Below are 12392 nucleotides of genomic sequence, written 5' to 3' on the forward strand. Positions count from 1 at the left end.
AGCCGGGCCTTGAATCACGGCCCGGCCACTAAATGGATTGTACTGCGGCTCTCACTAAACTTACAGTAAAACTGAAAATAGATTTGAGTAGAGCTCACCATCTATAATTTGACAGGTTGATCGACTCCTAATTTTCATTTTGAAGCAAGTTATTCAAAGGCCCGCTCACGGCCCGGACAAGGCCCGGTTGCAAGTATGGTAGTTGTGGAGGAGAGTGGTGGCATTCCACTGTCGGCTCCCTCGATTCGCAGCTGAAATCAACCTTTTCCAGTCACAATAAGTACAGTAACCTACCGTAATCTTCTCCCCAGCGAATGCATCAAGAGGCCTTGCCAAAGTGATCAATCCACTCTCAGCATTCACATTGAAATGGGCTTCCAGACCACCTGCAGACAGCAGACGGTACCGGATACGGTTGTTTGTATCCTGAAAATGGGTAAGATGAAATATTGAAAAAGAATTTGAAAATTGAGAGAGGATTTAATGATGAAACAGTGAAATATTTTTTTACTGTTTCGGAAATTAGGTAATTGTTGTGAATACTATCACAGGTAGTCCTGGTTGCTTTTTACTCACAAAACAATCATCACAACGATTACCTGATTTTTAGAGCTTCAATGGTTATTCTATTAAAAATATGAACAAAAAAGTACTGTTTCTAAAGTTTCAGAAATATCAATGAAGTTTCAATCTGTCATTGGAAGCTCTGCAAGTTTTCGAGTTTCTTATTTTTTTGTGGAATGAAGTTTTCAAAAAAATAAGCGTTTTGTTTCAAATCTTACTTGACTTTTACACCAACAATCCCTGTTCCGGATGTTATATGAACGTGCATAAGGAATTTATAAGATAATAAAACTCCTGTCTAACTTCTTAAACAATTCAGGTAAAGATGGATAAAATGAAAACATTTTAACTTTACACTGATGGAAGTAGTAGAGTTAGATTAGTAGAATGACCAATTAGTTAATTCGATTTTTTCAGCTTTTCGGCTTTAAGTTGAAAAAATTAATATGTGATTAAAATGCTCGGTTTCATAGCTTTATAAAAACAAATTCTTGTGAGTTCGTTTTACTTGAGAAATCTTGTCCATAAAACAATGAAATAAATAATTTAAAATATGAGGAGAGAACTTGGAAACTTACATTTAACTCCTTTTTAATATTTAAAATTACGAATTTTACAGTTTCAATAATGTTAACAAGTGTGATAGATTTTTTTTTGAATTATGGATTTTTCCGCATACTTAAAAATGCTCACAAGTGCAGCCATACAACAAAATTATGCGGATTCAAATAAAATTTGAAGTCGGGTTTCAGAACAATTAGTAATGTGCAGAATATACACTGGACAAATAAGGTTTGTACAAAATAAATCCCTCTAATTACTAATACTTATTCAACAGGTATGTGAATTCATCTAAAAAACTACGAAAATTTGTTGGAAATATTGAGAAAACCAAGAATTGAACAAATCCGAGAGGACTACACGGCTGCGCGGAAAAACTCTTCCACTAAGGTTTGTTTAGAGTCAGGAAAACGGGAATTGTGGCGTTCAGAGCAATTTTTAGCATATACTCCAATTGTTGAGGAGGTTTATAGGGTTGGTGAACCCAAACCAACTCAAGAAGTGAAAGGTACAGTAACTTAGAAAGCAAGACAAAGAGGAATAGATTAAAACGGTTTATTAAAGTTATTCTCAAGAAGATAGATACCTTTGCCTGGCGACGAAGAACGCACGGTTCCAGTGGAGGAAGTACAAAAATGTTTGAAGTTTCTTCCAGATTTTGTTGCCAATGGTTATCAAGAGCGCTTTCTATGAGCAAATGTTGAGCTCGGCATCTGAATTTACTTTGAGGTTGCTGTGGTTTTCGGCCATTTTCTGATTTTCCAATTGGTTACGATACATTTCTCTGTTTCAGGAACTCTTGAAAAGCAAATTTGTATTATTAGCTCAATACGTTCTGTTTCTTATTCTGAATGCAGTCTATACTCGAGTGATAATCAGAAAAAAATAAATGTTTCAGAATAAAATTATAAGTTAATCAAATACGCATTAAAACCAATTGTATCGCAATCGGAACGCATTTTTAAGAGAATTTTTTATATTTCAATTAATAAAATTATTCAAATAAACTTCATACATTAATAAATAAATACACCGTTTCAATCAATATGTATACATATTAAAAATCTTTTAAAGTTTAATGATAAAAAGTATAAATAAAATAATAAATATTAAATAATTGTCACTGAAACGGCGGTGGACAAATCACTGGCAAATTGGAGAGAGGATTGGGTGGAGAAGTTATAGAATTTCAGAAAAAAGAAAGAATTGAGCACCTATGTTTGGTTCACAAGGAGAGAAAATTGAGCGGAAAAATGCTGAAACGAAAGAAAAAATGGGAGAAGAAAAAGGGGGGAAACAAATGAGATTCTGTGGGATGAAAGAAAATGAGAAATAGAAAAAGGACAAAGTTACAGTATACTTTTGTGTTGATTCGGATGAGTACGCTGATGATAGTCGGGTGTTGGAATCACGATTGCCTGTATACGTCTGAAAAATAGAGAACTTATAGTTAGAGATGGTGATGTCATGAAACAGAGAATCCAAATATATGGAGTAGTAAGAGAAAGCAAAGATTAGAAGTGCCAGAAATGTGAGCGAATTGAATTGAAAAAAGGTTGAACTATTTGGAGAAACGCTTGAAACGGTAAGTTTTGGAAATTTAGAAGGCTGTGGAGAAAGCTGTGGAGAACTATGATAACTATGATAAAATTGAAGAGTAGATTTTGAGATGTTTTGAAACAGTAATGTTTTCTATTAGCATTACAAACGTCTAACTCTAACGAAACGAAAGAAAATTGCGTGCATTTCTCAAAAAGATTTCGGTGGAGCGCAGTTGTAAGAGCTGTGCTGAGCTAATAAATCATAATAAGAGTAACCGGGTCCTTGAATTTGAAGTCTAATAGTCAAAAGACGTCAAAACATGAAAAGTGCTTTTTGAATCAGTAGAAGTTACCCAAGCATAAAATAAATATCCCTGTTGCAAGACTTTTAAATCATAATGAAGATGACATGACCCATATTATTATCGCGTTATTGTTTGATAGTTGTGAATAAGACTGTTAATTTAAAATCAGATTCCCACTGAGCTCAACTTTTGAAGTCAAATCGTAATTTAAAAGAAAGAAACGTGGAAGTTGCAGATATCTGAATATTCAAGTTTGCTGTTTCACAATATTCAAAAATTGAAGTTTTAATAAATTTCGAAATTCGTATCTGATTTTTTCCTGTTTTAATAACTTTTCATTATGAAGACAATTAGATGGCTAACCTTGATTTGATTAACAGTGTTGTTTCCAAATCAACTTATCTGACACTAAATAATTTCCCTGTTTCAGAAATCCAATTTTACTTTATTATGTAACAATTCCACATTGTCGTTCTGTTATCGATTGTTGTGTTGATAATTTATTGGTTTTTTACAGTAAAAACTATCGAATGAGATTTCATGTTGGGCTAATAGGTGTCTGATAAAACAGAAAAAAATTGAAAGCTCAACAATTAACAGAACTGTTCCTTGAAATTCACATTAACATTTCTCAATTTTCAGTAAATCAGTGTCTCATAGTCGGTGAGATCTTAAAATATTAAAGCGGCCATTTCTTTTATTAAACTAAAAGTTTACTAATTCAAAAAAAGCTGTTCCGCATGTACTGTCAAATAGTGTCGGAAAATTTTAAAATGGAACAGTTGAAACAGGAAGTGTTGGGGTTTAATATATTCAACTATCCCAACAAAATCTGAATTCAATTACGGAACTAGATTACTTTGAGAAGAAAACAATAGCAATAAAATTTAAAATTTTCTGTTTCCCAGAGTTTTCATCAAAAACACTAACTGTACTAACTGCGTACTACTGTAAGGCGTTTCTGGAATTCGAAGTAGGAATGAGACCTAAGGGTCCTTGAAAAAAATAATAAGAGTAACCGGGTTCTTGAAAATTGAAGTCTAATAGCAAACACTGAGGGTCTTCCAGCAAACACTGAATTCAATTACGCAACTAGATTACTTTCTGAAGAAAACAGTTGCATTAGAATTCCTTAATCTGAATGCAATCTATACTTGATAATCAGAAAAAATTAATGTTTCAGAATAAAATTATCACTTAATCAAATACGCATTAAAACCAATTGTATCGCAATCGGAACTCATTTTTAAGATAATTTTTTATTTTTCAGTTTAAAAAAAATATTCAAATAAACTTCATATATTAATAAATAAATACACCGTTTCAATCAATATGTATACATATTATAAATCTTTTAAAGTTTAATGATAACATTAAATATTATGATTAAAAAAAAAAAATAATTGTCACTGAAACGGCGGTGGACAAATCACTGGCAAATTGGAGAGAGGATTGGGAGGAGAAGTTATAGAATTTCAGAAAAAAGAAAGAATTGAGCACCTACAGTAGCGATCATAGGTGAGTACACCTGCATACTTTCATATGTATCTCAGCTGAAATAAGACCGTTTTGCAAAAACTTTTTTTCAAAGATAGCTGAAACATTCAGCAATACGAAAATCAGTTTTTTGAAATGGTTCCAATTCTGATTTTTTTTTGATAATCGATTTTTCCAGATCGTGATTTGAAAATTCGAAAAAAAACTTTTTATTTTTCTCTTGGAGTTATTGAGTTTTTAATGTCAAAATGTTGGAAAACACTCAAATAAACAAAAAATTATGTTGAATCGGCATTCTACCTTCTGAGCATCGTGCCACAGCTCCAGAAGTCAAAAGTGGCGCCCTCGGGAAAACTTTCATAACTCATCAAAAAATGCTCCAAATTAGTCAAAACATGTACCAAAAGATGTGTCTTGAGCTTATCTACAAACAAACATCAAAAAGTTACATTTTTAGAAAAAAAAATTTTTTCTAATTTTTTTCACTCAAAAATTTTTTATTCCCATTTTTTTTCCTAATTTTCGATATTTTCTGGCTATAAAACAAAGAAAGAATGCAGAAATGTGTTTGATTATGTGTGAAAAAACACTTCGTGCCCAGTATGTGAGAGGTATGTTCGTTTTGTAGCCAGAAAATATCGAAAATTAGGAAAAAATGGGAATAAAAAATTTTTGAGTGAAAAAAAATTAGAAAAATTATTTTTTCTAAAAATGTAACTTTTTGATGTTTGTTTGTAGATAAGCTCAAGACACATCTTTTGGTACATGTTTTGACTAATTTGGAGCATTTTTTGATGAGTTATGAAAGTTTTCCCGAGGGCGCCACTTTTGACTTCTGGAGCTGTGGCACGATGCTCAGAAGGTAGAATGCCGATTCAACATAATTTTTTGTTTATTTGAGTGTTTTCCAACATTTTGACATTAAAAACTCAATAACTCCAAGAGAAAAATAAAAAGTTTTTTTTCGAATTTTCAAATCACGATCTGGAAAAATCGATTATCAAAAAAAATCAGAATTGGAACCATTTCAAAAAACTGATTTTCGTATTGCTAAATGTTTCAGCTATCTTTGAAAAAAAAGTTTTTGCAAAACGGTCTTATTTCAGCTGAGATACATATGAAAGTATGCAGGTGTACTCACCTATGATCGCTACTGTATGTTTGGTTCACAAGGAGAGAAAATTGAGCAGAAAAATGCTGAAACGAAAGAAGTCGGGTGTTGGAATCACGATTGCCTGTGTACGTCTGAAAAATAGAGAACTTATAGTTAGAGATGGTGATGTCATGAAACAGAGAATCCAAATATATGGAGTAGTAAGAGAAAGCAAAGATTAAATCAGAATTGGAACCATTTCAAAAAACTGATTTTCGTATTGCTAAATGTTTCAGCTATCTTTGAAAAAAAAGTTTTTGCAAAACGGTCTTATTTCAGCTGAGATACATATGAAAGTATGCAGGTGTACTCACCTATGATCGCTACTGTATGTTTGGTTCACAAGGAGAGAAAATTGAGCAGAAAAATGCTGAAACGAAAGAAGTCGGGTGTTGGAATCACGATTGCCTGTATACGTCTGAAAAATAGAGAACTTATAGTTAGAGATGGTGATGTCATGAAACAGAGAATCCAAATATATGGAGTAGTAAGAGAAAGCAAAGATTAGAAGTGCCAGAAATGTGAGCGAATTGAATTGAAAAAAGGTTGAACTATTTGGAGAAACGCTTGAAACGGTAAGTTTTGGAAATTTAGAAGGCTGTGGAGAAAGCTGTGGAGAACTATGATAACTATGATAAAATTGAAGAGTAGATTTTGAGATGTTTTGAAACAGTAATGTTTTCTATTAGCATTACAAACGTCTAACTCTAACGAAACGAAAGAAAATTGCGTGCATTTCTCAAAAAGATTTCGGTGGAGCGCAGTTGTAAGAGCTGTGCTGAGCTAATAAATCATAATAAGAGTAACCGGGTCCTTGAATTTGAAGTCTAATAGTCAAAAGACGTCAAAACATGAAAAGTGCTTTTTGAATCAGTAGAAGTTACCCAAGCATAAAATAAATATCCCTGTTGCAAGACTTTTAAATCATAATGAAGATGACATGACCCATATTATTATCGCGTTATTGTTTGATAGTTGTGAATAAGACTGTTAATTTAAAATCAGATTCCCACTGAGCTCAACTTTTGAAGTCAAATCGTAATTTAAAAGAAAGAAACGTGGAAGTTGCAGATATCTGAATATTCAAGTTTGCTGTTTCACAATATTCAAAAATTGAAGTTTTAATAAATTTCGAAATTCGTATCTGATTTTTTCCTGTTTTAATAACTTTTCATTATGAAGACAATTAGATGGCTAACCTTGATTTGATTAACAGTGTTGTTTCCAAATCAACTTATCTGACACTAAATAATTTCCCTGTTTCAGAAATCCAATTTTACTTTATTATGTAACAATTCCACATTGTCGTTCTGTTATCGATTGTTGTGTTGATAATTTATTGGTTTTTTACAGTAAAAACTATCGAATGAGATTTCATGTTGGGCTAATAGGTGTCTGATAAAACAGAAAAAAATTGAAAGCTCAACAATTAACAGAACTGTTCCTTGAAATTCACATTAACATTTCTCAATTTTCAGTAAATCAGTGTCTCATAGTCGGTGAGATCTTAAAATATTAAAGCGGCCATTTCTTTTATTAAACTAAAAGTTTACTAATTCAAAAAAAGCTGTTCCGCATGTACTGTCAAATAGTGTCGGAAAATTTTAAAATGGAACAGTTGAAACAGGAAGTGTTGGGGTTTAATATATTCAACTATCCCAACAAAATCTGAATTCAATTACGGAACTAGATTACTTTGAGAAGAAAACAATAGCAATAAAATTTAAAATTTTCTGTTTCCCAGAGTTTTCATCAAAAACACTAACTGTACTAACTGCGTACTACTGTAAGGCGTTTCTGGAATTCGAAGTAGGAATGAGACCTAAGGGTCCTTGAAAAAAATAATAAGAGTAACCGGGTTCTTGAAAATTGAAGTCTAATAGCAAACACTGAGGGTCTTCCAGCAAACACTGAATTCAATTACGCAACTAGATTACTTTCTGAAGAAAACAGTTGCATTAGAATTCCTTAATCTGAATGCAATCTATACTTGATAATCAGAAAAAATTAATGTTTCAGAATAAAATTATCACTTAATCAAATACGCATTAAAACCAATTGTATCGCAATCGGAACTCATTTTTAAGATAATTTTTTATTTTTCAGTTTAAAAAAAATATTCAAATAAACTTCATATATTAATAAATAAATACACCGTTTCAATCAATATGTATACATATTATAAATCTTTTAAAGTTTAATGATAACATTAAATATTATGATTAAAAAAAAAAAATAATTGTCACTGAAACGGCGGTGGACAAATCACTGGCAAATTGGAGAGAGGATTGGGAGGAGAAGTTATAGAATTTCAGAAAAAAGAAAGAATTGAGCACCTACAGTAGCGATCATAGGTGAGTACACCTGCATACTTTCATATGTATCTCAGCTGAAATAAGACCGTTTTGCAAAAACTTTTTTTTCAAAGATAGCTGAAACATTCAGCAATACGAAAATCAGTTTTTTGAAATGGTTCCAATTCTGATTTTTTTTTGATAATCGATTTTTCCAGATCGTGATTTGAAAATTCGAAAAAAAACTTTTTATTTTTCTCTTGGAGTTATTGAGTTTTTAATGTCAAAATGTTGGAAAACACTCAAATAAACAAAAAATTATGTTGAATCGGCATTCTACCTTCTGAGCATCGTGCCACAGCTCCAGAAGTCAAAAGTGGCGCCCTCGGGAAAACTTTCATAACTCATCAAAAAATGCTCCAAATTAGTCAAAACATGTACCAAAAGATGTGTCTTGAGCTTATCTACAAACAAACATCAAAAAGTTACATTTTTAGAAAAAAAAATTTTTTCTAATTTTTTTCACTCAAAAATTTTTTATTCCCATTTTTTTTCCTAATTTTCGATATTTTCTGGCTATAAAACAAAGAAAGAATGCAGAAATGTGTTTGATTATGTGTGAAAAAACACTTCGTGCCCAGTATGTGAGAGGTATGTTCGTTTTGTAGCCAGAAAATATCGAAAATTAGGAAAAAATGGGAATAAAAAATTTTTGAGTGAAAAAAAATTAGAAAAATTATTTTTTCTAAAAATGTAACTTTTTGATGTTTGTTTGTAGATAAGCTCAAGACACATCTTTTGGTACATGTTTTGACTAATTTGGAGCATTTTTTGATGAGTTATGAAAGTTTTCCCGAGGGCGCCACTTTTGACTTCTGGAGCTGTGGCACGATGCTCAGAAGGTAGAATGCCGATTCAACATAATTTTTTGTTTATTTGAGTGTTTTCCAACATTTTGACATTAAAAACTCAATAACTCCAAGAGAAAAATAAAAAGTTTTTTTTCGAATTTTCAAATCACGATCTGGAAAAATCGATTATCAAAAAAAATCAGAATTGGAACCATTTCAAAAAACTGATTTTCGTATTGCTAAATGTTTCAGCTATCTTTGAAAAAAAAGTTTTTGCAAAACGGTCTTATTTCAGCTGAGATACATATGAAAGTATGCAGGTGTACTCACCTATGATCGCTACTGTATGTTTGGTTCACAAGGAGAGAAAATTGAGCAGAAAAATGCTGAAACGAAAGAAAAAATGGGAGAAGAAAAAGGGGGGAAACAAATGAGATTCTGTGGGATGAAAGAAAATGAGAAATAGAAAAAGGACAAAGTTACAGTATACTTTTGTGTTGATTCGGATGAGTACGCTGATGATAGTCGGGTGTTGGAATCACGATTGCCTGTATACGTCTGAAAAATAGAGAACTTATAGTTAGAGATGGTGATGTCATGAAACAGAGAATCCAAATATATGGAGTAGTAAGAGAAAGCGAAAGCATAAAGATTAGAAGTGCCAGAAATGTGAGCGTAACGGAATTGAAAAAAATTGAACTATTTAAGGAAATGTTTAAGCATTTAAAAAATCGTTGACATGCTCTGTTTCGTACTGATTTCACCGAATGGAGAAATGGAAAAGTATTTGGAATGGGCGGAGAGAGGATCACTGTCCACTGTCGGCTCCCTCGATTCGCAGCTGAAATTCGGAGCTCATTTCTATTTTTCAGCCACAATAAGAACAGTAACCTACCGTAATCTTCTCCCCTGTGAATGCCTCAATAGGCCTTGCCAAAGTGATCAATCCATTCTCAGCATTCACATTGAAATGGGCTTCCAGACCACCTGCAGACAAGAGACGGAACCGAATACGGTTGTTTGGTTCCTTCAACATAGGAAAGATGAAGAATTGAAAAAGGATTTGACAATTGAGAGAAGGTTTAATGATGAAACAGACAAATATTTTGTAACAGTTTCGGAAATTGTATTATTGTTGTGAATACTGTCACAGGAAGTCCCTATAACTTTTGAGTCTCATACCTGATTTCTAGAGCTTCAATGGTTATTCTATTAAAAATATGAACAAAAAAGTACTGTTTCTAAAGTTTCAGAAATATCAATGAAGTTTCAATCTGTCATTGGTAGCTCTGCAAGTTTTCGAGTTTCTTATTTTTTTGTGGAATGAAGTTTTCAAAAAAATAAGCGTTTTGTTTCAAATCTTATTTGACTTTTACACCAAACATCCCTGCTCCGGATGTTATATGAATGGCATAAGGAATTTATAAGATAATAAAACTCTTGTCTAATTTCTTAAACAATTCAATTCAGGTAAAGATTGATAAAATGAAAATATAACTTTTTTGCTGTTTCAATCTGGTAATATTTTAACTTAACACTGATGGAAGAAGCTTAACACTGATGGAAGACTTGAGCAGGCTTGTCCATAAAACAATAAAATAAATAATTTAAAATATGAGGAGAGAACTTGGAAACTTACATTTAACTCTTTTTTTAATATTTAAAGTGACGAATTTTACTGTTTCAATTATGTTAATAAGTGTGATAGTTTTTTTTAAATTATTGATTTTTTCGCATACTTAAAAATGCTCAAAAGTGCAACCATACAACAAAATTATGCGGTTTCAAATAAAATTTGAAGTCGGGTTTCAGAACAATTAGTAATGTGCAGAATATACACTGGACAAATAAGGTTTGTACAAAATAAATCCCTCTAATTACTTATACTTTTTCAACAGGTATGTGAATTCATCTAAAAAAAAAACTACGAAAATTTGTTGGAAATATTGAGAAAACCAAGAATTTAACAAATCCAAGAGGACTACACGGCCGCGCGGAAAAACTCTTCCACGAAGGTTCGTTTAGAGTCAGGAAAACGGGAATTGTGGCGTTCAGAGCAATTTTTAGCATATACTCTAATGATGAAAGCTTCTTAATATTGTCTGGAGAATTGTAAGTCTGAGATAAAAATTACTTCAGTCCTTTAAGAGATTTTTAATTAAAATGTACTGTTTCATAACTTTAAAAACAACTAATTCTTGTGAGTTCGTTTTACTTGAGCAAGCTTGTCCATACAATGAAACAAATATTTTAAAACATGACGGGGAACTTAGAAACTTGCATCTAGTTCCTTTTTGAATATTAAATTTACGAATATTACTGTTTCAATAATGTTATTAAGTGAGATAGCATTTTTTGACTTATTGAGTTATATACGTACCGCATACCAATTTTCACTTATGCGGCCATATTACCCATTCGCCGATGGCTGATGGCTCGCACAAGTTTCGGCCCGGGGACGCGGGGTGGGTTTCGACGTGACTACCATACTTTAAAACTTTTTTATGGGTAAAGTTCGATAGAGAGCCGCTGTATATCGAAATTCCGCAGCGAGACCCATACCTCGTCCCAGGGCCGAACTTTGAGAGCCACTGGCGAAATGGGTAATACAACAAAATTATGCGGTTTCAAACTAAATTTGAAAAACAGTTTTTTTAAAGAAATTAATAACACAAATGTTCTGTTTCATAACTTTTTTAAAACAAATTCTTGTGAGTTCGTTTCATTTGAACGAACTTGAAGAATGGCAAAATTCTTTTAAAAATTGAGGAACAGAGAAACTTTGATTTAGTTCCTTTTTCAATCTTAAAATTACAAATTTTACTGTTTCAATAATGTTAATAAGGGAGATAGAAGTTTTTGAATAATTAACTTAAGGCATTCAACAAAATTATACGGTTTCATAAAAAATTTTAAGTTCGGTTTCAGAAAAATTGGTAATCGACAGTAGAGACACACAAAAGTTACTAAATAAATTAGGATGAGTTAACACCTAAAACCTAATTACTTCTACTGTTTGACCGATAAGTGAATTCATCTTTAGTTTCATGAAAATATTCACTCGCTCCCAGTTGAATCTAAAATTCACAGTTCCAATGTTTTCCCCAAACCTCTATCCTGATCAAATGCATTAACTTGTCCCACAATAGTCCCCGGAAGAGTGTCTTCCTTAACATCGAATTCATATGATCCACTTTCAAAGTTTGGAATCCAGTCGTTCTTATCAGCGACGTTAATTGTGATGCTAACGAAATGAGCGAGTTTTGGATCCACTTCCATTGTTTGGGTTTGGAGAAAAATAAATAAATAAAAAGTAAAAATAAGAAAATAAACCTCCGAAGTAGAAACTTGAATAGTGACAGTCGAATTGGCCTCTGCATCCAATGCTCTCAATAAATTAATAGATCCAGAATAAGACGAGACAGAGAAAGATCTCCTTATCAAGAAGATCTCCTAGAGATCTCCTTATCAACCTGTCAAATTATAGATCTCGGTGAGCTCTACTCAAATCTATTTTCAGTTTTACTGTGCGTTCAGTGAGAGCCGCAGTACAATCCATTTAGTGGCCGGGCCGTGAACAGCCGGGCCTTGAATCACGGCCCGGCCACTAAATGGATTGTACTGCG

At 32.4% G+C, this 12392-nt stretch overlaps 2 protein-coding genes across 2 annotated transcripts; both read right to left on the bottom strand.

The window, feature by feature from the left end:
• Positions 1-149: 149 nt before the first annotated feature.
• On the bottom strand, positions 150-1905 carry GCK72_015201 (uncharacterized protein; the record flags this gene model as incomplete). Its single annotated transcript, XM_053730692.1, has 3 exons — positions 150-251; positions 295-426; positions 1849-1905. 3 exons carry the CDS (start codon positions 1903-1905, stop codon positions 150-152), a joined length of 291 nt encoding a protein of 96 aa, XP_053585464.1.
• A 7669-nt stretch (positions 1906-9574) lies between these two features.
• Positions 9575-12045, bottom strand: GCK72_015202 (uncharacterized protein; the record flags this gene model as incomplete). The annotated part of the gene is made up of 3 exons (XM_053730693.1): positions 9575-9607; positions 9662-9753; positions 11877-12045. The coding sequence occupies 3 exons, from the start codon at positions 12043-12045 to the stop codon at positions 9575-9577; spliced, it is 294 nt and encodes a 97-aa protein (XP_053585465.1).
• Between the last annotated feature and the right edge of the window lie 347 nt (positions 12046-12392).

The sequence above is a fragment of the Caenorhabditis remanei genome, chromosome IV (assembly GCF_010183535.1).
Source record: "Caenorhabditis remanei strain PX506 chromosome IV, whole genome shotgun sequence".
Taxonomy (NCBI): domain Eukaryota; kingdom Metazoa; phylum Nematoda; class Chromadorea; order Rhabditida; family Rhabditidae; genus Caenorhabditis; species Caenorhabditis remanei.